The sequence below is a fragment of the Peromyscus maniculatus genome, chromosome 16, assembly GCF_049852395.1.
Source record: "Peromyscus maniculatus bairdii isolate BWxNUB_F1_BW_parent chromosome 16, HU_Pman_BW_mat_3.1, whole genome shotgun sequence".
In the NCBI taxonomy this organism is placed as follows: domain Eukaryota; kingdom Metazoa; phylum Chordata; class Mammalia; order Rodentia; family Cricetidae; genus Peromyscus; species Peromyscus maniculatus.
Genome location: NC_134867.1, coordinates 48,406,286 through 48,430,028, shown reverse-complemented (window position 1 = coordinate 48,430,028; position 23,743 = coordinate 48,406,286). Strand labels below are relative to the sequence as shown.

At 42.1% G+C, this 23,743-nt stretch overlaps 1 protein-coding gene across 1 annotated transcript; it reads right to left on the bottom strand.

Moving 5' to 3' along the window:
- Positions 1 to 1,058: 1,058 nt before the first annotated feature.
- Rab32 (RAB32, member RAS oncogene family) lies at positions 1,059 to 16,382 on the bottom strand. Its single transcript, XM_006984438.4, has 3 exons — positions 15,948 to 16,382; positions 7,004 to 7,281; positions 1,059 to 2,412 (listed from the first exon to the last, which is right to left on the bottom strand). Exons 1-3 carry the CDS (start codon positions 16,192 to 16,194, stop codon positions 2,263 to 2,265), a joined length of 675 nt encoding a protein of 224 aa, XP_006984500.1. The 5' UTR covers positions 16,195 to 16,382; the 3' UTR covers positions 1,059 to 2,262.
- Between the last annotated feature and the right edge of the window lie 7,361 nt (positions 16,383 to 23,743).

The window sequence follows — 23,743 nt, the reverse complement described above, 5'->3', positions numbered from 1 at the left end:
TTGAGATCACTGCTAAATGAATTTAAGTGTGATAGATTACTTGTAAAAATTAAAATTGTGTCGCACACTAAAAATTCCAAGTGACTACAGTCACTTTCAGTAGTTATTTAGGATAGCATTGATGTTTCCGGCATTGGGGCTTGATAGCAAGAGCTCATTCATTCATTCTTCACAGGCTGTGAAATATCAGAGACATTAAAAAGCTGTATTTTACATTTGGGTGATATGTATTTCTTAGACAGTGAGATTTAATCCATGACAAAATCATAGGGATTATATTAAATTATACATATTAATCAAACCCTGGTATTTCCTTCACTTCAGAAAACCCGACTCTATGAACACATGTCCAAAGGGTTAAAATGATTTCTTTACTCATATATACAGCACATAGCCACACTTAGGTAAGGCTTGAGTTTGGTAAAAATAGAGCCTGTGACTCCTTTATTCTCAGGATACAGATGCCAGAACAATAGCATTTCTATTTTTTTCTTGTTATGAGTGACTGCATGTTCACACACCATGTTCACATGGTCCAGGAGATAAGTAGGTCCAGTATTTCATTTGTTTTAGCTTTAGGCTCTGATACAAAGCCTCCTTAAATTTCTTTAAAGACGGTGAACTTTTTGCATAATGTGATAAGCCTCTTAAAAATAAAAATCAAGGTGCTAGAGAGATGGTTCAATAATTAAAAGCACTTGTTGCTCTTGCAGAGGATGTGGGTTTGGCCCCCATCATCAATATGGTGGTTCACAACCATCCATAACTCCAGTTCCAGGGAAGAATCCAATTCCCTGTTCTGATCCCCACAGGCACCAGGCACACAGGTGCACACGCACAGATGTACACACACACATACACACACACACACACACACACACACACACACACACACACCTTGAGCTTGCTCTGTAGTCAACATATGCTTTAAACTTCTACCCATTTGCCTCTGTCTCCTACATGCTAGGATTAGAGATGTGGGCCAACACCCCCGACAAACACAACATTTTCTAAACCAGAAGTACCTTCCTAGAACTACATTCACTCAACTCATAAGCTTAGGTAAAAATATTTATTCTTTGCTTTCACTCTGTTGAGTGCAACACAAATATTGTAGCTCTGCCTAAAGTGTCCTAGGCACTACACAATCAGTGTCCAAAACCACAGAGGAAACAATACATGGTTTATTTTCTTTCAGGGTTCATACTCGAGAAACTTGGATGTAATTGCATATGCTTTGGAAAAAAAAATCTCCCCCTGACCGTTACCATGACAAACCTGGAAAGACAAGTTCCACTTACAGTAGCTCTAGGCTGCAACACAGAATAGAGGGCAGAGAAGGAATGCTCATTTATATTGTTTCCAAGTGGTAGTGGCATCTACACCTAGAGGATCCAGAGGGGGACACCTGTAGTACAGGTGTGTGCAAGTGCTCCCCAGGCCCCCATGTACTGCAGACCTAGGGTTTATAGCATTCTAGGCAAGCAATGTATCATTTGCCACATCCCCAGCTCAGTACTTTCTGATTAACTGAGGAAGTGAACCTTAAGATGTTTCAGAACTTCATTATACCCCAGTTATGAGTTCTAGAATCACATTGTTTTTGTTTTTTGTGTTTGTGTTTGTTTGTTGTTTGTTTTTCAAGACAGGGTTTCTCTGTGTAACAGTCCTAGCTGTCCTGGAATTTGGCTTGTAGACCAGGTTGGCCTCGAACTCAGAGATCAGCCTACCTCTGCCTCCCCAGTGCTGGGATTAAAGGCATGTGCCATCATCTCCTGGTCCAACTTAGACTCACGGTATTTAATAATAAAAATTTTACACAAAGTACACAATTTTGACTAGGAAATAACTACATGGGGACCTTCAAGTCTTTGTAGCTAACAGCCTAAAAAAGAAAAGAATCGTGGTTGGGTGAGGATGAACACAGGAACAAAGACACACAAAATGTCAGGAACACCGTGGGGGAAGTTTTTCTACTACGCCAGTATCTACACTAAAAGCTAACACTTGAAATTCATGTACAAAAATGTTTCAAAGGGTGTAAACATTAGTCTGTATAGGGCAGCACAAAAAGAGCCCAGGATTCACCCGGTAAATCACAGGGCCTCTAGTGGGAACAGTTCTCCACAGATCTCCAGCTTCCCACGTGTGGTTCCTGTGCAGCTGAGTAAAGATGAAGCCGGCCTGAGGGAGACTCACAGGGGACAATGGCCCCGTGAGCATCCTCAGCCACAGGCAGGACCAAGGGCGTGCAGAGACTCATCAGCAGCACTGAGACCTGGGCTTTGTTGCCAGGGGCTCATCGGTCAGTTTAATTTTGTCCATGTCGTTTTCTTCGACGGGAAAGCTTTGCTGGTTCGCGAGGATGTTCTCCACTAGGAACCGGGTAGCCTCGTCGATGTTTATATTATCCTGTAATTGGAGCACAGAATGGGAAGATCAGTGCGGGCTTTGGCCTTGGAAGTAAATGCTGGGTGCAGTAAGGGAACTAGGGAGACGTGCCAGAGGGCGCGAAGCACACCAGCACACGGGGTAAACTCTTCTCCAGTGCTAGGGTCTGTTATGCTGAGAGTTCAAAGCATTTGTTGAATTCATTTGCTATTTATTCTTTGAACGTTTCCTACATGTATAGAATGAATTTTAGTTATTTCCACTTCCATTAATCTCTCAGGCCCCTTCCTTCTTCCCTAAAAATCTTCCTCCTGCTTTCATGTCTTTTTCCTGTGTGATTCAGAGTTAATTAGGGTTGTTGCCCCAGCATGAGTGGGAGGTTATTTATTGACACACAGGAAATGTTTTAGTGGTTACACCACTTTTGTAACCTCAGGTGACGTCTTGGAGAACACTGGCCACAGAATAGCCCTTGGCCTGGGTCTTTGTACCATTTCCTTTCGATTAACTTCAGATTTTGCATTCTTGGTGGGAAGACGATGGGATCATGTGGCCTCCAAGTGCAGGAGACACATGGATTAAGGTCATTGCTGCCAGGCTTCCCACTGAAAAGTTACAATTCCACCTTTGGACTTTCTGAATATAAATGGTTAAATATCGTGTTTCTTACACACCTTTCTTCACTAACGTTAGCATCTATTAATTCTCTTCTAAGGCAATGATCACTGTGGTACTGGGAGCTCTCATCTCATTTGTACCAGTCCTGTATTTAGTGGTTAGGACTCTACTGTGGGGAAAAATGTTTTCATCATTTGTTTGTGCACATCCTGGGCTATTATCAGTTTTACACACTAAGCCCATTGCAAGAATTTTTTACTTGGCGATTGTCCTATAATTCTGTAGCATCTACGAGCAGGCCCCTGTGCTCTTTGGGATATGTCCACACTGTTTTGTGCATGCCTCTTTACTTGCTGGCTACACAGATTATCTCAAGCATGTCTTCACTTTCTGTTTCCATCAGTTATGGAATCCTGTCTTTCTCTTGGTATCTTCAGTCTGTTTACTTAAAAAACTGTATTCACAAACTAGATTGTAAGGATTAGAAGAGTTCATTATTTCTTTTTTGTTTGTTTGTTTGTTTGTTTGTTTGTTTTTTGAGACAGGGTTTCTCTGTGTAGCTTTGCGTCTTTCCTGGAACTCGCTTTGGAGACCAGGCTGGCTTCGAATTCACAGAGTTCCACTTGCTTCTGCCTCCTGAGTGCTGGGATTAAAGGCGTGCACCACCACCGCCCGGCAAGTTCATTCTTTATGTGGTGTTATTGCCTCCAGTCCTCTTGGTTGAGAGAGCTATTAAATACACACACACACACACACACACACACACACACACACACACACACACACACACCTCATCTACACCCTTTTTATATATTTATAAATATTCATAAAAATAAATGTACACCTATGAATACACACATAGATTTGTAAATAGGAAGCTCTTTACATTAATGTCTCCAACTAAATCCAACACTATGAAATCACCTACTCCCTTCTTTGTGCAAACCTTCTCAGATAGCAGGACTGTTTGTGTATTGAGGCTGCCTTCACAGTATGGACTGGCGTGAGACTTTTACTCCCCAAGTTAACTTTAACACAAGTGAGGATCTTTGAATTTCCAAAAGTGACCTTCTGTTCTTGTCATTCCCACCCATCATTAGTTATTTTTGTTGCTGTTGTTGTTGCTATGATAAAACACGATGACCAAGGCAACTTATGGAAGGAAGGATTTATTTGGGCTCACAAGTGGGAGAATAATCAATGTCAGCTCTCATCAGAATGATGGAAGCAAGTGATGAGGGACCGCATCACAGGGCAGCCTCTGAGTTTTGGATGATGATAGAGTTGCTGGCTACGGAAAGCCCCTGGAGGCAGAAGTGAGTGGTCCCAGCATCACACTGTTTTGATTAGTTCATGTTCTTATGTGGTCTTTAGTTTTGTGAACAGATAGATAGTTGTGATAGAAGAGAGATAGATCCCAGAGGTGCTGCCACCGTCATGGGCCAGGGTGAGCATGGCAGCAGGCAGGCATGGCGACTGGAGCAACTAGCTATGACTAAGAGATCATGCCTTGACAGGCGGTGGTGTTGGTGTTGGTGGTGGCGGTGGCGGTGGCGGTGGCGGTGGCGGCGGCGGCGCATGACTTCAATCCTGGCACTTGGGAAGCAGAGGCAGGAGGATCTCTGTGAGTTCGAGGACAGCCTGGGCTACAGAGTAAGTTCCAGGAAAAGGGCAAAACTACACAGAGAAAGAAACCCTGTCTCAAAAAACAAAAACAACAACAGAGAAAGAAAGAAAGAGAGAGAGAGAGAGAGAGAGAGAGAGAGAGAGAGAGAGAGAGAGAGAGAGAGAGAGAGAGAGATCATACCTTAAACTATAAGCAGGGAACAGAGAGAGAAAACTGAGAATGATATGAGACTTTGAAATCTCAATGCTAGTTCCTAGTCATATATTTCCTCTACACTGCCAAAACTTCGCCAAACAGCTCCATCAAATGGATCTACATTCAACGTATGAGCTTCTGGGGATATTCTCCTTCAAACACAGGTCTCTATCAGCGGTTACTCAAAGTTGAGTGGGAACAGAAGTCCCACATCACAGTGAAATGAGTTGCAAAGTTCCATATCAAAGTCCATTACGTGCCACTAAAGAGAAAAGACTAAATTTGTGACCCCCAAACTATCTTTTGACTATGTATCGATTAGAATCCACACCACTAGAAGTCAAGCAAAATCCAGACGTGAAGTTAGTTGCTGACCGGCCGGGAGTAGATCTATTGGTAATACTCATGTGATACTTAGAGCTTTGATTCATTTCTTTCAGACTTTTAAAGTAAAAACTCATAGCAATGTCGCACTCTAGATTCTAGACTCTAGAAGATTCTTGAATTGCCACACAGGAAATCTGGTGGAAGGGAACTCTTCTCATATTTGAGGGAAGCACAGAACTGCCTGAGAATGTTCACTGATAGGTATGTCCCCCCTCTCTCTTCTATATAGTATCTTGTCTAAAAATATAATAAAGCCAGTCACTTATGCAGTCTCAAATTATAGGTTGTATGACAATCATTTTTGAATTTTATAGGCAGATTTTTGTATAAAATTAAAATTTGTTAGCTAGAAGATCAAATAAATCCTCCGTGGAATTTTACAGGCAATATAGGAAACTTCTCAGCATATTTATATATATATATGTAGCACACATACTACTCTTCAATGGGAAGTTAAAGCAAATTGTCCAGCATGTACATGGGGCAGAGAGAGGCACAGTACTAGAAAATTTAGTCTCTCCATGACACTTTTCCTTCTGTGATTTCCTCCTTCCTGCCAGGGTAAATAACTCCTGCAGGACCTCTGGGCTCCATCTCTCTTCCACCACAACCATCTGTTCACAAAACCAAGGACAATGTAAGATGCTGTATTTATCAAAACAGTGTGATGCTGGGACCACTCACTTCTGCCTCTAGGGACTTTCCTTAGCCAGTGACTCTGCCATCACTCAACTCTCAGAGGCTGCCCTATGATGTGAGCGCTCGTCACTTGATTTCTTCATTCTGATGAGAGCTGACATTGAATAATCTCCTACCTTCAAGGTAAGAGCCTAGTAAAGCTAAAAGCCACCTGACAGGAATCCCAGAAACCATCACTCAGGAAGGGTATTTGGAGGAACAATGACGTACACACACACACACACACACACACACACACACACACACACACACACGCACGCACACACACACACACACACACACGCACACACATAGGACATACATCTATAGCATGCATATCATAAGCTAGGACAGTATAAAGAATATGCAAATAAGGAATGAATGGTTATCATCGAATTTCTCCAAAAGGTCATTATTTTTTTTATGTATTTCTTATGGTTATTGAATTCTCTTATTTAACAATTGCAAGGAATACAACCCTCCAGTATATTGAGTGTACCTCTGATTTTTTTCAACCTTAGTTTTCTAAGTTTCCATGTGGTTAAGCTTTTCAAAATTCATCTTAGTGTTTTTATTTTCTAAAAAAGAAAAAAAATGCAGTTCCCAATAATAGTAGAAAAAATCCATTCAATTATTCAAGAAGCACATGGTAAATGTTGACATTTTGCTCTTGCTTAGAGCTCTGACAGCTAACCCAGTCTGTTAGCGACTGTTCAGGATGAGTCGGACATAGGACATTCATCTTCTAAAGACATTTCCTCATGTTTTTTGCCTTTTCCAAAAGTCAAAAAGTGTTCGACTTTGACAAAACACCTTATCTCCCATTCACTCCAGTAGCAGGAGAGAAACGCCTTGGTTAAGAACTCAAACTTGCAGAAAATGTCATGCAATTTTTGCCCTGCCCGACAGTTCCACTCGCCTATTCATGGCCCTGTCAGCTAGGTTTGAAAGCGCTTCAGCTTCAGAGAGGGAGACTGTCACATATCCAAACTGTGTTTCTTGTTCTGTGCTTACAAAACTCCTTGCAGGAATCCATCTCTACACTTCACATTCTAGCCCAGCCTGACAAGGGCATCAGAAACAGACCTGTCAGGAAAGCCATCTCACCTTGGCAGAGGTTTCAAACCATCCTGTGAAGCCATGCTCCTTACAGAACTGGTCCATCTGGGAAGGACTTTGGCCGCCATCCTTCTTCTGGTCACATTTGTTAGCCAGGAGGACAGCAGGAATGGGGCTGCCATTGGGAAGATGGACTTTACTATCCAGATCACTTTTCCATTTTAAGACTGCCTCAAATGTAGAACTTCTCGAGATGTCAAAGACAACAAACGCTCCAAGAGCTTCCTTGTAGTATACTCGGGTCATGTTGCCAAACCGCTCCTGCCCTAGAAATGAAGACAAAAGGAGATTAAAAGTTCATGATGGTGAGGGTCATACTTAGGTGCAGGTGCATGCTCAAAGACCCTAAAAACTATTTTGAGAAACACACATCACTGGGGGAATTAAAGACATTCAGACAGAATAAGGACCCATGGACTAAACGCAAGTGGCTGACAATTTGATTGACAGGAGGAGTTAGTCCTTTGTAGAACACATTTACCATAAACTTCAGGATTCCAGTACTGCAGGCTGCACGGATAATCTTTCCTGCTTTCTCTCCCATTAGTCTAAGAAGAGAGAGGCATGGGGAAAAGCAGAAATGTAGAAGTGGAAGAAGAGACAAGACGAGAATAATCTGAAGTTTACAGAATGCAGATAGATGATGTGGTAAAAGGCTAGTCAAACACATCAGGACTGGATGGGAGACAAGGTAGCTTGTGATCTCAGTTCATCTTCCCTTTACATCTCTAGCCCATGTCTACCTGCCTTTGACTCAGTGCCCATAATTGCTCCCCTCTTAGAAGCAGGCACTGGAAAACATATGCTTTCCAAACAAGAAGGGGGCACACAGCTGGTTGTATGGGTGTGAGAAGTTTCAATGCACAGTTCTTCAGAGACGATCCTTTGAAAAGACCTGAGCTTCCATTCACTGCTGACCATTCTGCTACTCACTATAGTACTGCCTGCACATCCAGACAGGCCTGAAAAGCACGCTGTTACAATCTGCTGCCAAACAAAATTTTTACCTAACAAGGCTACCCATCTTTAGCTGACAGATGAAGAGTGGGACAAGACAATGCATGGTCTGGATTGTAGTGACACCCACCCAAGGAGACAAGCCTTCTGACTCCTTCAAGTCTACAGGCTTAGGATTCGGAACTATCCTGCAGCTGCCTCGAGTTCTGAAGCTCATCTATTTAAGCTGTCAAATGACTGACCAGATTCAGAGGGGGAGAATGAGTGACAAGCCATCAGAGTCAAAGGTTGTCACTTTGATCTAAGACGAAAGCACAGTTACAGCACACCCTCCTGTTAAAATAAGGTGAGGAACAAGCTTCATCTACATTTTTATCATTGTTTATTTACACAAACGCAAAGCTACCCCAGACTGCAAACACTCTTTCTCCTCCAAATTCTATCATGCCATTAAATTTTAAATATTGCTTTGCCTTATGGCCCCTCGTATGTCCAAGCATTTGAATTTCATTACAGCAACGGTCATAGGTTGGGACCTGTCATGGTCATATTTTATTGGTAAGATAAATCTGATTTTAGTTTATTTGTGTAGTTCATTCGATTGTCATGCTGACATTTGTGGAAATGTAGCATTGTACCTTTCTCTACCAATGTACACTGAACAATTACACCGCTCTGTTCACTCAGGCAAAGTCATCAACTCTTCAGAAAAGATTAGATGCATTGAAGTTGTTTGCATTTCAACTTCTACTAATGAGCCTAAAGGAACCCACTGTTAAGAACTTTAATTATTGAACACTAAAGAGCTGTGGCAACAAGTAACTAGCCCCCACTAAGATAGTCCTAGGAAAGCTGGAAGGATTAACATTTTAGGGTACTTTCATGGTTCTCAGTCTGACCATCCTTTGTATTTCAAAAAGATAAGGTGTCAAATTAGCGACAGAATGGATAACTGCATGTTCCAATGAGCTGCTAAGCTTTCATAACTCTTGCTTTCTTTTTTTAGTCAACCTCCTGAAAATCCCAAATAATTTTTCTGTTAATCATAACCCGTGGTATTAAAAGATGTACTCATTTGCCCTTTCTGATAACTCATACAAAACCAGAAATACCTATGATAAGGAATTTTGGGGGAAGATATGTTGGCTTAGAAATGTCAGATAGATTCTCTGAGATGTCAGGACTAGGAGGAAATTCTCCCTGACAGGCCTCACATCAGAAACTGTACTACAAAACAAACCAACAAACAAAACCCCTGCATGTTAAGTGAAAAAATGTCGGTTATACAATCAAGCAAATGAAAAGGAACTGACTGGGGGATCAAATGTCAATCACTTACCAACTAGTGAAGACTTGCATCCAGAGTAAGTTTGGAAAAAGGACTCTCAGGCAAGAAGAGAAAACACCCAGGTTAACAAAGTCATGAAAACATCAGAGCACACGAGTTACCAGAAGGCAGACAATGCCGGCCCATGCTGAAGGGCCTGGTTCGGGATCTGCTGGAGTCTTTACCTAAGAAGCAGCTGGGTAAAGGAGGAAGCCTGTCCTCAGTAGTTATGAGGTGGGCTGAGGAGGTTTTGCTTCCTGTAGATTGTGCACGTTCAGAGTTAAAGCTTGTGCTGATAGAAGAATCAATCAGAAGCTAGGGGTTAGCCATCCTAATAGGTGTATTGAACAAGGGGGGGGACCTCTGTGCAACAGCAACTTCTTTGAGCAGTGCTGAAAGAGACATTACAGGTCGAAACTAGTAGATAGGTGCAAGCATCCAGTTAGTTCAGCTCACTTATTTTACTGATGAGAGAACGGAGTCCCAAGGAGATACTCAAATTCCCTGGGTTGACTGTACTACTGTACCATCTGATCTGTTAACCCAGATGTTTGCTGGGTAACAAACAGATAAATGTCTGCTTGTGTCCTGTGTGGAGGAAGAGATTCTTATTAGTACCAATAGCTAAGAGTGACTTCCTCCAGCACAGTACAGTGCTGCTACAGTGTCCGCCACCCCCCTACACACACTCCTAGTCATCCCGTGCCTTACTACAGTAGCTGAGGGAAGATCCCCTGTTGCAGAGTGCACCAGTCACTGATACAAGCGGTAGGTAGCCTTTGTCACCTGCTTTGTGGCTGACAGACTGACAGCACATTTTCAATGGCTCTCCAAATGTTTTGTCTCTCAAACAATGTGCGGCTGCCTCAGGAGGAAGGCGTGTTGATTATAACTTGAAATTTTGGCAACTATGAAGGATAAGAAGGGGAAGTGGAGAGAGAGAGAGAGAGAGAGAGACAGAGACAGAGAGAGAGAGAGACAGAGACAGAGAGAGACAGAGATACAGGCTCCAAAGATATCATACAAGCTCTCACATATGCAAATGCACCAATCTTAAAGTACATAAGTTAGCAAAGGATTAAAATATTGACCTTGCTATTTGGAGTTAATGACACCGAGGAGGATCACACAGCAAAACTAGTATTTTTCCAGGAATAAATATTCCCATTTGGCTAGAAAAATACACAAAATCTTTCATCTTACCTCTTTAAAACAAATGGAAATCTTAACAATGAATTCATTTCCCTCAGATTTAATAAACAAAATACCACATTCTGCTGTTACCAGAAACACAATTCACAGAAACTGGTTTTTGGGATTTCCATCATGGCTTTTGCTTGAGTTTTTCCTCTCTATATATCCCTCTTGACAATCCAAATGTTTCTAGTCATATTAGTAGAAATTCAAAATATAAATTTAATAACAAAACCCAAGAGAAATAGAATAATATGGTGCTTAGTTTCTCCACCTTCAGATACTCACCTCTTTCCCACCCACTGCAAGTTAATACGAGTTACCCATTAACCTCTCAAGGTGACTTGGAAGAAATGTCCAGTTTCTAATTAGTAAATGGAAGGTCTCCTAAAGAAAATCCTTAAATCTCATGGTGCATTTCAGAGATGAAGTACTGTTAACAAGCAATCTCCAATCATAGATTATAAGAGGATCATTATCTATGAAAATAAAAATACCTTGCTAACTTGTATTCACATTCAGAATAGCTGTAAAAGATTAAGACATTGTTTCTAATCTTTAAAATAAATGTATTCAAGAGAAACAAAAAGTATCCTGTCTCTATATGTAAATTACTCTTGTGTCCACAAACTGGCCTCCACCAGAGGCTCCTGAGATGGCCATGTAGAGGATGAGGATGGCCCCATGGCACTTCTACGGTAGTGCTGTGGATCTGGGAAAGGAAGCCAAGAGCATGGAAGGTATGAGTGCGAGGGAACATGGATACCAGGCAGGCTGTCTGATTAAGTGGTAAGCTCCTAGAATGTAGTGAGAATGTGGGTGTGTTGCCAGGGTGCCACGGAGCCCAAGATAGAACAATGCTTCTCAGCTTTAGTATAAATCAGAATCACCCATAGCATTTGATCGGTGACAACCTTCCAAGTGCTTTGAATTCTGAATGTGAAAGATGGCTAATTGTTAGCCCCAGCTTCCCTTTACAGAGTATTTTGGAGCAAGCTCCATGCCCACTTGAAAACATGAGCCTTATATCTCCAAACTGCCCTTGCATGTAGGCATGCCCATTTTACTGAATCACTGAAACAAATAATACAGTCTTGGAATGAGTGAGTGGTGGGAAGCCAACTTTTGTCTATGAAGACTTTATGGGCACTGTGCACCGGTTCTGGAATGCCTCACCCTAGACTTAGGTGTGAAAGAAGTAACTCTTTGCTAAACCAGGCTGGATGAACACAGTTGTCAGATGAAGAGTCTCCTGACACAGCAGATGCTAATGAATCTGTGCGTGTTACTGATGGTGGATGCTAAGGCCCTTGTGGTTCTGATGAGAGAGACTCCAGAGAATCACAATAGGAACCTCAACATACTCAGAATAATCTTAAAACGCAATCACAAGCCATGGTAGAGAATGTGTAAATAAACAGACAGAATCCAGTGGTGGGGGAAATGGGGTAAGAGGGAATCCAGGCTGTCAGCTAAATGACCAATAGAAATTGTAAAGCTACATTTTTGCTATCCACTTATTTATTTATTTATTTATTTATTTATTTATTTATTTATTTATCTATCTATTTATTTATTTTCCAGCTCTGTCTCTGAAAGGAGCCACCTTGCCTGGCTTGCTGGGCCAAAGGGGAAAAGGCTTTTGATGAGAACACTTGGATGAATTCTAAAACATGTTTCCTTGATCTCTGGTCCCACCATTCAGAAGAAATCTCCCATGTTTAGACAAAAACAGAAAATTCTATATGGAAAGCTTATAAAAAGCAAATGGTCAGTATAATGTATACACGATGAATACAATTTCTCCAAGAACGTATTTGAAAAATAACACTTCATTCCTGGACTACGTGGCTCACATGCTTCATCAGCGATTGTTAAACAGAGACCAGGCAAATATCTACAACTATTGCTTTGGTTTTTGTTTGTTTGTTTGTTTGTTTGTTTTTTAGGATGTGTGCTTGTAGCCATGTACCAATGAAACAGCTTATCATATGCAGAAATGTCCATAGTTAGGAAGTCTTTCAAAATGCATTTTAAAAGGATGGGGCAAATCAAAACCTGCCTACTGTGGAATCGCTGAACTTGATAGGTAAAGAAACACAAAGACTGGAAATGTTGGAATGTCGGTAGGAAGAAGTGGTAATTATTATGAGTCTACAATATGAGGTACATGCTCTAAATTTAGGTTCCTTCAATGCAACGAGAAACACTTTGCTGAGGCCTGTACCAGCAAGTTACTGTGGTCCTTAATTTGAAGGGTTTACATGAGCCTGTTTGGCTACCTTCCCAGAAAGCATTCGGTAATTCTTGCTTATCATCCTTCTCAAAGCTTTTCTGATGGTTGATATTAATTTCTTTATGGCCCTGTCCACCTTTACAGCCTCCAGAACAACAGTATCGAAAAGGAACTGGCAGTTGAGTCATGTCATGTGACTGGCTCCTCCTTTTGTTTTGCAATCGGGGAATAGTTTTATTCTTTCAGAATTCAGTATGAGTCAGTGTTGTAATCATACATGGAATTTGCTTAGCCTTGGGGAAGTGTTTTGGCATGGTCTTCATTATACAACTTTCCCCGAATTCAAATGGTATGAGCTAAGCAGAATCCACTAGTAACTCAAATGTTCAAATCAAGCATAGTTGTCTGTAGTTCTACAAATTCCAGGCCAAATCCAAGTTATCTGCATATTAAGACATCTTGTTATCTGCATATTAAGACACCATGCCCTAAACTCTGACTCTTCGAAAAGACTAACAGTGTCTGGTTACCACATATGTTGACTCATCTTAATCAACTTGACACACAAACTAGTTATCTCAAAGGCGGGAACCTCAATTGAGAAAATGCCTCCATAAGGTCGGGCTGTAAGGCATTTTCTTAATTAGTGATTGATGAGGGAGGGCACATTGCATTGTGGGTAGTGCCAGCCCTGGGCTAGTGGTCATGGGTTCTACAAGAAAGCAGACTGAGCAAGCCCCGATGAACAAGCCAGGAAGCAGCACCCCTCCATGGCTTCTGCAGCACCTTCTGCCTCCAGGTCCCTGCCCTGTGTGAGTTCCTGTCCTGACTTCCTTCAATGATGAACAATGCTGTGGATGTGTAAGCTGAATAAACCCTTTCCTCCCCAACATGCATTTTGGTCACGATGTTTTATCACAGCAATAGGAATCCTAACAAAGGCACCTAGTAAGTTTTCTAGTTGTTATTTGGAGTTATGTATGTGCTGAACACTACAAGAGTTCCTGTTGAAAGCAGCAGCTAACATCAGCTATCCCCCCCTGGAGTTTATAAAATGTTTCTTTCTTTCCCAGTAAAGCTCAGGCTTCAGATTTTGGCAAGGGTGCAACAATGACATCATCATGGCAGGCAGATGGGCTATGTCTCCCTCCTGGCTGTGGTGTCAGTTCTAGAAGAACGGAGCTGGGTGTGCTGGTACATTCTTGGAGGTCCAACAGTAGGGAGGCTGAGGGAGAGGGATCTAGAGTTGGAGGCTAGCTTGGGCTACATACAGAGGAAGAAAAAGTGGGGAGGGGGTGCAAAGAACAGAGGTGATGTAGAAAGAAAACCCTTCTTCTTCTTCTTCTCCTCCTCCTCCTCCTCCTCCTCCTTCTCCTTCTTCTCCTTCCCCTCCTCTTTCTTCTCCTCCTCCTCCTCCTCCTCCTCCTCCTCCTCCTCCTCCTCCTTCTTCTTCTCCCCCCCTCCCCATACAGGATTTCACTGTGTAGCCCTGGCTGTCCTGGAACTCACTCTGTAGATCAGTCTGGCTATGAACTCACAGATCTACCTGCCTCTGCATCCCAAGTGCTGGGATTAAAGGAATCCAGAACTCCTGCTTCTGTTTTCTCAAGTCTCCAAACATCATCTAATACTTAGCATCAACACTAATTTACATATAGTAAAAGAAACCCCATTCGAATGGGGTTTCAAACCACTTCTGTGAAAGCTGCACTGGATATCCCTATTGGTCACCATCACAGGCTAAGGCAACCTTCAGGAGGTAAGAAATTGTCAAGAAGCAATAGAACGTTCGTTCGTTCGTTCGTTCGTTCGTTCGTTCGTTCGTTCGTTCGTTCGTTCGTTCGTGTTCTGGGCAATAGCCAAAAGTGATTCACACGAAGCCTCTGGCATAAGAGGATGGATGACATTTGAAATGGACTGTCAGCTGTTTCTGTTTTTGTTAACAAACAAGGAAAAAAAGCGGAGCCCAAGACCAAATAACTTTCTGAGAGATTGGTATCCATGTGCATAAATCTATCTTCTCATCTGAGTTTGACTCTGCTCTTGAGCAAATGAGTGTAAAGTTTATAATTCTTCAATACTTTTCATCTGGAGTGGCTATGAAAGAACGGAGCACTTACTACCTGGCAGGCAGAAGCTATGTGTCCCTCCACCATACCAGCTGTGTAACCACACCCTCCAGGGACTTCAGAGTGTGTACTTCGCGGTAAGGATCATGGCAAGGTGTTCTCCAGTCTTAAACAAGCTCCTATTCAAATGCTTCCTGGCAGACAGAGCCTCGGAACTTGCAATGACTGAACAGGGTAAACTTTGCTACCATTATCTTTAAAGGCCCATAGGGCAGCTCCCACACCCCTGAGAACACAGGTTAGGGGAGTAAGGGGTCTCACTAAGACAATGCAACAATTGAAAGCAAAAGGAAGCAATTCGGTGTTTGTGGGATGGGGAAGTGCCCAAGAGAAGGCAAGATTATTGGTTTAGGGAAGGGCAGACAGCGGGGAAAGTTTCAGAACTTTCCCAGCCCTTCTCCGGGGTCACCAAGCCTCCCAAGTTTGAGGAATTTCAGGAATGGAGTTTCCCCTCACAAAGGCTTGGCTGGGCTCCTGGGGTTTTTTTTTTTTTTTTTCTTCACCCATAACTCCAACCCTTCTTAGTAAATTATAAGCATGTCTGTCATGACTACGAGGTAAAATTTCTTGGCTCACGGAGAGAGAAAACCCTTACATCAGCGGGGCACAGACCCAAGACAGAGGAGAGGGAACGTGGTCGAAAGTAATGAGGTTTTTGTTGTGCCACAAATACAGCGGTCCTCGACCTTCCCACTGCTGCGACCCTTGAATGCAGTTCTTCATGCTGTGGCGACCCCCCACCACACAATTATTCTCGTTGCCACTTCATAGCTGTTAATTTTTCTACGGTTATGAATCGTAATGTAAACATCCGTGTTTTCCCGATGGTCTTGGGCGACCCACATGGGTCTTTTGACCTCCAGGTTGAGAACCGCTGTACTAACCAGGAGTGGAACTTCAGTAGGAGAGGGGACAGGCCTCCCCAAGCCGACTTTCCAGCCCCTCCAGGCGCCACTGATCTTCCCCTTCCATTTGTCCACTTCTAAAAGCGCACCGCGAGGAGCTCAGGCAGAGAAAAGAAAAGAGAGGGACCAGGAGGCAGAGAGGAGCGAGAGTCTGCTGGCTGGCACAGGGACGCTGCCCGCTTACCCGCGATGTCCCACAGCTGCAGGCGCACGAGCGTCCTGCTGTCCCAGTTGAGGACCTTGAGGGCGAAGTCCACGCCGATGGTGGCCCGGTAGTGCTGGGAGAAGAGCTGGTGCACATAGCGCTTGATGATGCTGGTCTTGCCCACCCCGAGCTCGCCAATGACCAGCACCTTAAAGAGGTGCTCGCGGGTCTCGGGCGCCGTGGCGGCGGCCGTCGTCCCCGGGTGTCCGAACCCCTCGCCCGCCATGGGCACTGCGGCCGTGGAAACTTCCCCCAGGCTGTCAGGGCAGATCCTTCCTCCACGCACCCGGCGACGCTAAGTCACGCGAGTCACCGGACCCGGAACCGACCGCGCGCAGCCAGGCTTGGCTGCACCCTGAGCGGGGCGAGCCCGGTCCGGGAACTTCCTCTTCCCGCGGGACCCCCTCGTGGTCCACGGCGCCCCCTGCTGGCCTCAGACCGCTTGGGGAGCCGGGAGGGCAGTGCTTGGCACTGAGCCCACGCCTTTGATTTCCAGTTAAGTGGGACATGAAAGGCAGGTGACTGAACTTCGCAAAGGACTAAGGCTGGGTCTTGTGATAAATCTAGTTTTAATGTGTAAGGAAACCGCACGCTACTTTTGATAATGACCGCAATTTACATCGTCAGCAACGGTGTGCGAGCATTCCCTGTTCTCCACACCTTGGCCAACACTTACTATCTCTGGCTGTTTTGGTAATAGCTATCCTGTTAAGTGTGAGATGATGCCTGCATGGGGGTTTTGATTGACATTTCCCTGATGGTTAGAGACGTCAGGTTCCTTCGTCAGTCGTACACAAGTTGGCCATTTGTATATTCTCTTTAGGAAAATGTTCGTTCAGATCTTCTTGCCCATTTGATAACTGGGTATTTGAGCCTTCTGTTTGCTGTTGAGCCGTGTGGACTCCTTAGTGTTTCGGATGTGCGGCTAATGAGTATTTTTCTCCCAGTCTGTAGACTTCTTTCTTCATTACACTTTGGTATCCAGAGATTTTTCTAGTTAATGGATTTCCATTTGTCTGTTTCAGCTTTAGCTTTGCGGTGATTCCCAATATAGTTTCTCAGCTCAGTGCCAGCATGTGACCCAAAAATATGTACTGTGAGGATATACCCTAAAGAAATGAAATCAGGTCCTCCCGGGAGGTAAATGCACTCCTAAATTCATTATAGTATTATTCACAATAGCCAAGGTGTGGGGAGAATGGAAGTGTATATGAGCAGAAGAAAGGAAGCTGTATTGAATAAATATACATATATTTATACTTACATGTATGTTTGTGCATATACACAATAGAGTATAATTCAGTCTTAAAATGGATGAAACCAGAGGACACGTTTCTTTCTAAAGGAAACAAGTCTGACATGGAATGAGAAGTGTTACATTGTATTACTTATTGTTAGATTCCAGATGTTTCCCTAGTAAAGGGATTAGTCATGGCCCCCACCCCACGGGACTCTAAAGCTTCTTGGACATTTCAAGCCCTTCATTGACCTGCAGAACTAGCAGGTAGCTGCCCCAAGGCAGGGCAGGACAAGAGGATTAACTTTCTGTTTTCCAGGCCCAAGGCAACCTGAACCACAGCCTTACGTCATATCAAGTACCTCCACTAAACAGCTAAGCTCAGATCCCTCATCTCTAAAAGTTTATAAAAGTGAGAAATATCCTGGGTTCTGTGAGAGATTGTTGGGACTCCTCTGCTAGCTTCTCCTGCCCCAGTGGCACACACACCGCAACACACACACACACACACACACACACACACACACACACACACCTTAATTTTGATCCTTTTGCATACGTACCCAGAAGTGGAATTTCTGGATCGTGTAGCATCTGTATTTCTATTTTTTAGTGCCAACTCCATACTATTTCCCACAGTGGGTACAATATTATCATCCCCAGAGATCTAGAATTTCTAACAGTGTCCCATGTGCTGTCAGAGCAGGGACCATACTTTGGTTTAGAATTCAGTCATTTCTATGTCTGCTATAAGTCTGACACACTTGGTGTGGTAGGTTGAAAGTAACTGGCCCTCATCATCTCATAGGGAGTGGCACTGTTAGGAGCTGTAGCTTTGATGGAGTGGGTGTGGCCTTGTTGGAGGAAGTGTGTCACTGTGGGGGTGGGCTTTGAGGTTTCCTATGCTCAGAATATTACCCCCTTAGTGTCTTAGTCGACTTCTTGTTCCCTGAAAAATGTAGGATTCTCAGTTATTAAAGCACTATATCTGCCTGCACATCACTATGCGCCCCAATGTAAGACAAATTGCTAAATGGTATTAATAATAATAATAATAATAATAATAATAATAAAAACCCGGAGCCACATGTTGGGGTGAAAACTGAGAGATTAGAGAAGGAGAAAGAAGCCAGGCATGTTCTTACCACTAGGAAATCCTCAGCCCAAGAGAGCTATTTCCTGTATAGTCATGCCTATATACCTTTCTGTGCTCTGTCATCTTACTTCTTCTCTCCACCCAGCTACATCACTTCCTCTTTCCACCCAGCTCTATCACTTCCTGTCTATCTGTACAGACCTCCAGACCTCTATGGTTAACTAGTACTGGTACCACACCTGGCTCTTTTCCCAGTGTAGCCTTGAACTCACAGAGATTTGGATGAATCTCTGCCTCCCAAATGCTAGGATTGAAGGTGTGTGCTACCACTGCCTGACCTCTATGTTTAATATAGTAGCTAGCTTTATCCTCTGATCCCCAGATAAGCTTTATTGGAGTGTACAAATAAAATATCACCACACCCCAGCACGATGATAATGAATGAAACTCTGAAACTGTAAGTGAGCTACCCCAATTAAATGTTTTCTTTATAAGAGTTGCCATGGTCATGGCATCTCTTCATAGCAACAAAAACCCAAGACACTTGGAGATCTGGTTTTCCAAGGAACCCCAAACTTCTGTTTAATCTTTTAAAAGGAAAACTCTGGATTCTGCATTTAACAAACAAACCTTCTGGAGCTTGAGGCACATACTTGACTTAAGATTGAAGACTTGGGGGCTGGAGGGATGGCTCAGAGGTTAAGAGCACTGGCTGCTCTTGCAGAGGTCCTGAGTTCAATTCCCAGCAACCACATGGTGGCTCACAACCATCTATGAGATCTGGTGCCCTCTTCTGGCCTGCAGGTATACATGCAGGCAGAACATTGTATACATAATAAATAAATAAATATTAAAAAAAAAGACTGAAGACTTCTATAATACCAAGCAATACAAGTATTAAATAGTATCTGAGTTGGGGATGGTTGCAAGTTAGGGAGGGAGAATGGGGGAAAAATCTTAGAATTCTGGATTATTTTAATGGGAAACACTTCTGTTTTTGTATACAACAAAGAAAATAATACAAATATTCTGAGACTTGTGAATGGCTGCTTTTATTTGAAATGAGTTTTCCATTTACTACATCTAAAAATGGCCTTACATGATGCTCTCACGTCCATTTCTTTTGCCTCTTTGAAAAGAGGGTCTTGCTCTATGGTAATATTTTATTTGTGCTGAAATGTGATTTTATTTGTATGTTAATAAATAAAGTTTGCCTGGAGATCAGAGGTCATAGCGAGCCATAAGCAGAGTCAGGCAGTGGTGGTGCATGCCCTTAATCCGATCACAGGGCAGGCAGAGTCTCTGTGTGGTCAAGGACACAACCAAGCATGATGACATGAACCTTTAATCCCAGTACCAACCATTAGAGACCTGGAGGTCTGTATAGACAGGCAGTGACAAGGAAGTCATGTGGTCGGGTTTAGAGCCAATGAGAAGGAAGAACAGAAAGGTAATAAAAAGACAAGTCAGACAGGAAGAAACTCATTCTCGAGGGAAGCTGCTGCTGGTGGTAAGCTAAAGCTAGTCATGATTCTCTGAACTCTTTGGCTATTTACCTCTGTATTTGGCTCTGTGTTTCTTATTTATTAAGACTGTTTAGAATTTCATCTACATTGCTTCATACCTTGAACTTGAGATATTCTTGATTTAGCCTCTAACATTCTGGGACTACAGCTGTGCTCCACCATGTCCAGCCTTCCTTTTCCATCTGTGTTTGCTTTCTCCTTCACCTGGAATCTATTTCACACAGTTGCCCCATCTCAGGCTTTTCCAACCAAACTCTCTCCTTCCTTTATCTGCTAGATAAAAGGCTTACCTGATCTTTTCACTTCTCAGAGTTGTATACATTTATTTATTGGTTCAGAAGCTTATAATTGTGTCCAGAGTGTTTTAAGCACTTGAGGTAGAAAGAACCAGAGTTGACAACGTTCTTGATCTTGAGGGCTTCATGCTGGAATGAGTTCAGGAGAAGCAGCTTCAAACCAATCAGACACACTCTTTTGAGCATGAAGTTTATGAAAAATAAAATATCATTTAGTGATAATCATTGAATGGGAACAATAGCATGGTATTCCTGAAATAAACATTGAAAATAGATTACAAATAAGTTTTGCTTGATGCTCACTTTAAAAACCAGCCGGTCCAGGCTCATCACTGAAAGGGCAGTGTTTTCCTGCTCTGCGATGCCTTCACTTAGTTCACGTGTTCTCATAAAAATGTCCATTTCTATGCTCCCTCCTCTTCCGTTGGCTTGTGTGTCGGGCTTGCACCAACTCTGATGTGGTTACTACGTCTTTATTATGCAGTTGCTTCTAAGCCACACCCCTTTCTTCCATAATCTGTGTTTGTATGTGCGTATGTGTGTGCATATACAGGCATGTTTGTGTGTGTGCACCTGTAGGTGTGTGTTTCTGAGAACATTCTGTAATCCTTCAAAATTGCCTTTCCATTCTGATTTCCATCTAATGTCAACTTTTGCAAACACACTGCCAGGTCTTTTGTTGGAACTAAAGTGGATACAACTCACTAGTTTGAGGAGAATTAAAAATGAGTACAATATCAAATCCTTAAATATATTGATATGGTGCAATAATTATGCACCAATACAATAATGCATGTGATAATGCAAGTGTTACTATCTTTCAATCATAAGATGAGATTGTCAATTTTATGAATTTTTGTTACTTTTACAAAGCCATTCTATACATATGTAATTATGTATAGAATGTACTTTGTATTATCACTAACACATGTATTATATATGTAGTGTGTGTACTTTGATTGTATTCATTCTCCTGTTTTCCTCTCTTGTCCCTCTACCCCCTCTTGCTGATCACATTCTTTGAAATCAAAGACTTGTCTATAATGAATTAAGAGTCAATGATTGTAATTCTAAACATTTATTGTTAGAATTACATTATATGCCTGTGTGTATTTACTAATTCTTTAGCTTCCTAATATCTATAAGTTTAATTCCTTCTTTATTTTATTTCACTTGCAGGGACTTCCAATATAATTTTCTTAAAAATGGAGAGAGTACAGAGCTCATATATTTTATGTGCTGGGAGGTGGTGGTGCATGCCTTTAATCCCAGCACTGGGGAGGCAGAGCCAGGCGGATCTCTGTGAGTTTGAGGCCAGCCTCGTCTACGGAGCGAGATCCAGGACAGGCACCAAAACTACACAGAGAAACCCAGTCTCAAAAAACCAAGAAGAAAAAAAAGTATGTGTATAAGTGTTTGGCTTGCATGTGTGTTTGTTCACCACACACGTGTTTGGTGCTCACAGAGGCCAAGAAGGGCATGGATTCCCTGAAACCATAGTTACAGACAGTTGTGAGCAGCCATGTGAGTGCTGAGAATCAAACCCTGGTCTTCTGGAAGAGTAGCCAGTGCTCTACTGCTGGGCTATCTCTCAGCTTCACTCAGTTTTAGATGTGAAGTTATCTACAGCCAATATTCATTTTAAACAACTTTTAATTCTTAGATGGTATTAGACTTACAAAAATGTGTGGAGACACTAGCCTACATATTCCACACTAGTCACCCTGTTGTTATTATTTTATAATGATACCTTAGTCACAACAGATGAATTCATATTTATACAATTATTTGAAAGTCATACTTTATGTATACTTACATAGATTTGATTTAATGACTTTTTATTTTCTATTTCAGTGGCCCATTCAAGATCCCACAGTAAATTTGATCAACATGTAAAGCGGTTTTATTCCCAACACATTTTCGGGCTTTGGATGTTTCTGATAAACTTGATGGTTCTGAGATGTATAGTGTAGCTATAAAGTAGAATACATCTCAGTTGGATTTGTCCATTTTTTTCATCATTGTTAGGCTAGAGCTATGGCAATTTGGGAGGGAAACCATACAGTAAAGAATTACTGTTCTTACCAATCTTATAAAGAGTATGTGGCATCACAAGGTAACTCAGATTAAGAAAGATAAATGTGCATGTTCAATTGCATATGTAGGTATTAGTACTTAGTACTTAGTGTTTATGTAGATGTATCTATGAGGGCATGAGTGTGGGTATAGGTTATGGGACTAGATAGCAGATCTCTCTCTCTCTCTCTCTCTCTCTCTCTCTCTCTCTCTCTCTCTCTCTCTGTGTGTGTGTGTGTGTGTGTGTGTGTGTGTGTGTGTAATTCTAGACCACACTTTTTTTTAGGTTCTATATTTAAACACAGGGGCATTTATTTATTTATTGAACTCTTGCTTTGAGCATTTTTCTAAGTATAACACCATTCTGTTTGGCTTCTGCATTCTCTGCAAGTTTTTTTTTTTAGATCAACATTAGTTTCAACTTTTTATCAGATACATCCAAAAAAAATTTATGATTTTCTTTATCCTTAATGTTCTGAAATAAGATGGGTCTTAGTATGGATATTTTTGTATTAACTGGACTTGTGGTAGTTAGGCTTTCTATTTTTATTGCTGTGACAGAATACCTAACAGCAACAAATTGAGGGAAGAACTGATTTATTTTGGCTCACAAGTTCAGAGGTTTCAGTCAATATGACAAGGAAGCCATGATAGATAGCTCACATCACGGTGGTCAAAAAACAAAGGGAGAGGGAGGGCTTGTGTTAACTGACTCCTTGGCCTTCTTTTTTACAGTAAGGGTAACTGCCTATAGAGCAGTATTGCCCACATCCAGGGTAGATTAATCCTTCCTGGAAATGCCCTATAGACAAGTCCAATGAATACAAAAAGATTCACACTGAAGCATATCTTATTTCAGACCATAAAAGATAAAGAAAATGAGAGAAACTAGGGGTATGCTGTATCAAAATTCTAGGCATACCTCAGTTCAATCATACTGACAAAATTAACTATCACAAGACTCTCAATAGAGGATTTTAGATCCAGAATTTCTAGAATGTTCCTTAGATTATATAATTTCTAATACCTTACCTTTTACTTTCCTGATTTCCTCTCTTTGAAATGCTTCTTACCTGGTTGTTTAACCTACATCTATTTTTTTTTTAAGTTTGTTTGTTTGGGATTTTAGTTTTTTTGTCTTAGTGATTGCTGAGATAATGTTCCACAGAAAATTTCTCCAGAGCTCAGCTTTGTATATCAAACAGGTCTTGTTTACTTGTTCACCAGGCTCCAGCTGTCTGGGCTTTGCGTGGCTTGGCTGGGTCAGCTAGTCTTGGCTGATCAGGCATATCTGCTCCACACATTCCTCGTTTTGTCCTATGCCAGGCAGGACATTTTCTCTTCTACCTACAAGTGAGCTTCATGGCTGCAGCCCAACATTAACAGAGTGGAGTAATATCCTCTACTCTTTGGGGGAAAGCAGTAGCTAGTCTGTGCAGAAATAATCCAAACAAACAAAGCTAGCTATTATAAGTTTAGTCTCTTTTTTTCTAGATGATTTCAGAACGGCTGTCTTCTGCAACTGTATTATTTCCAAGAACTCC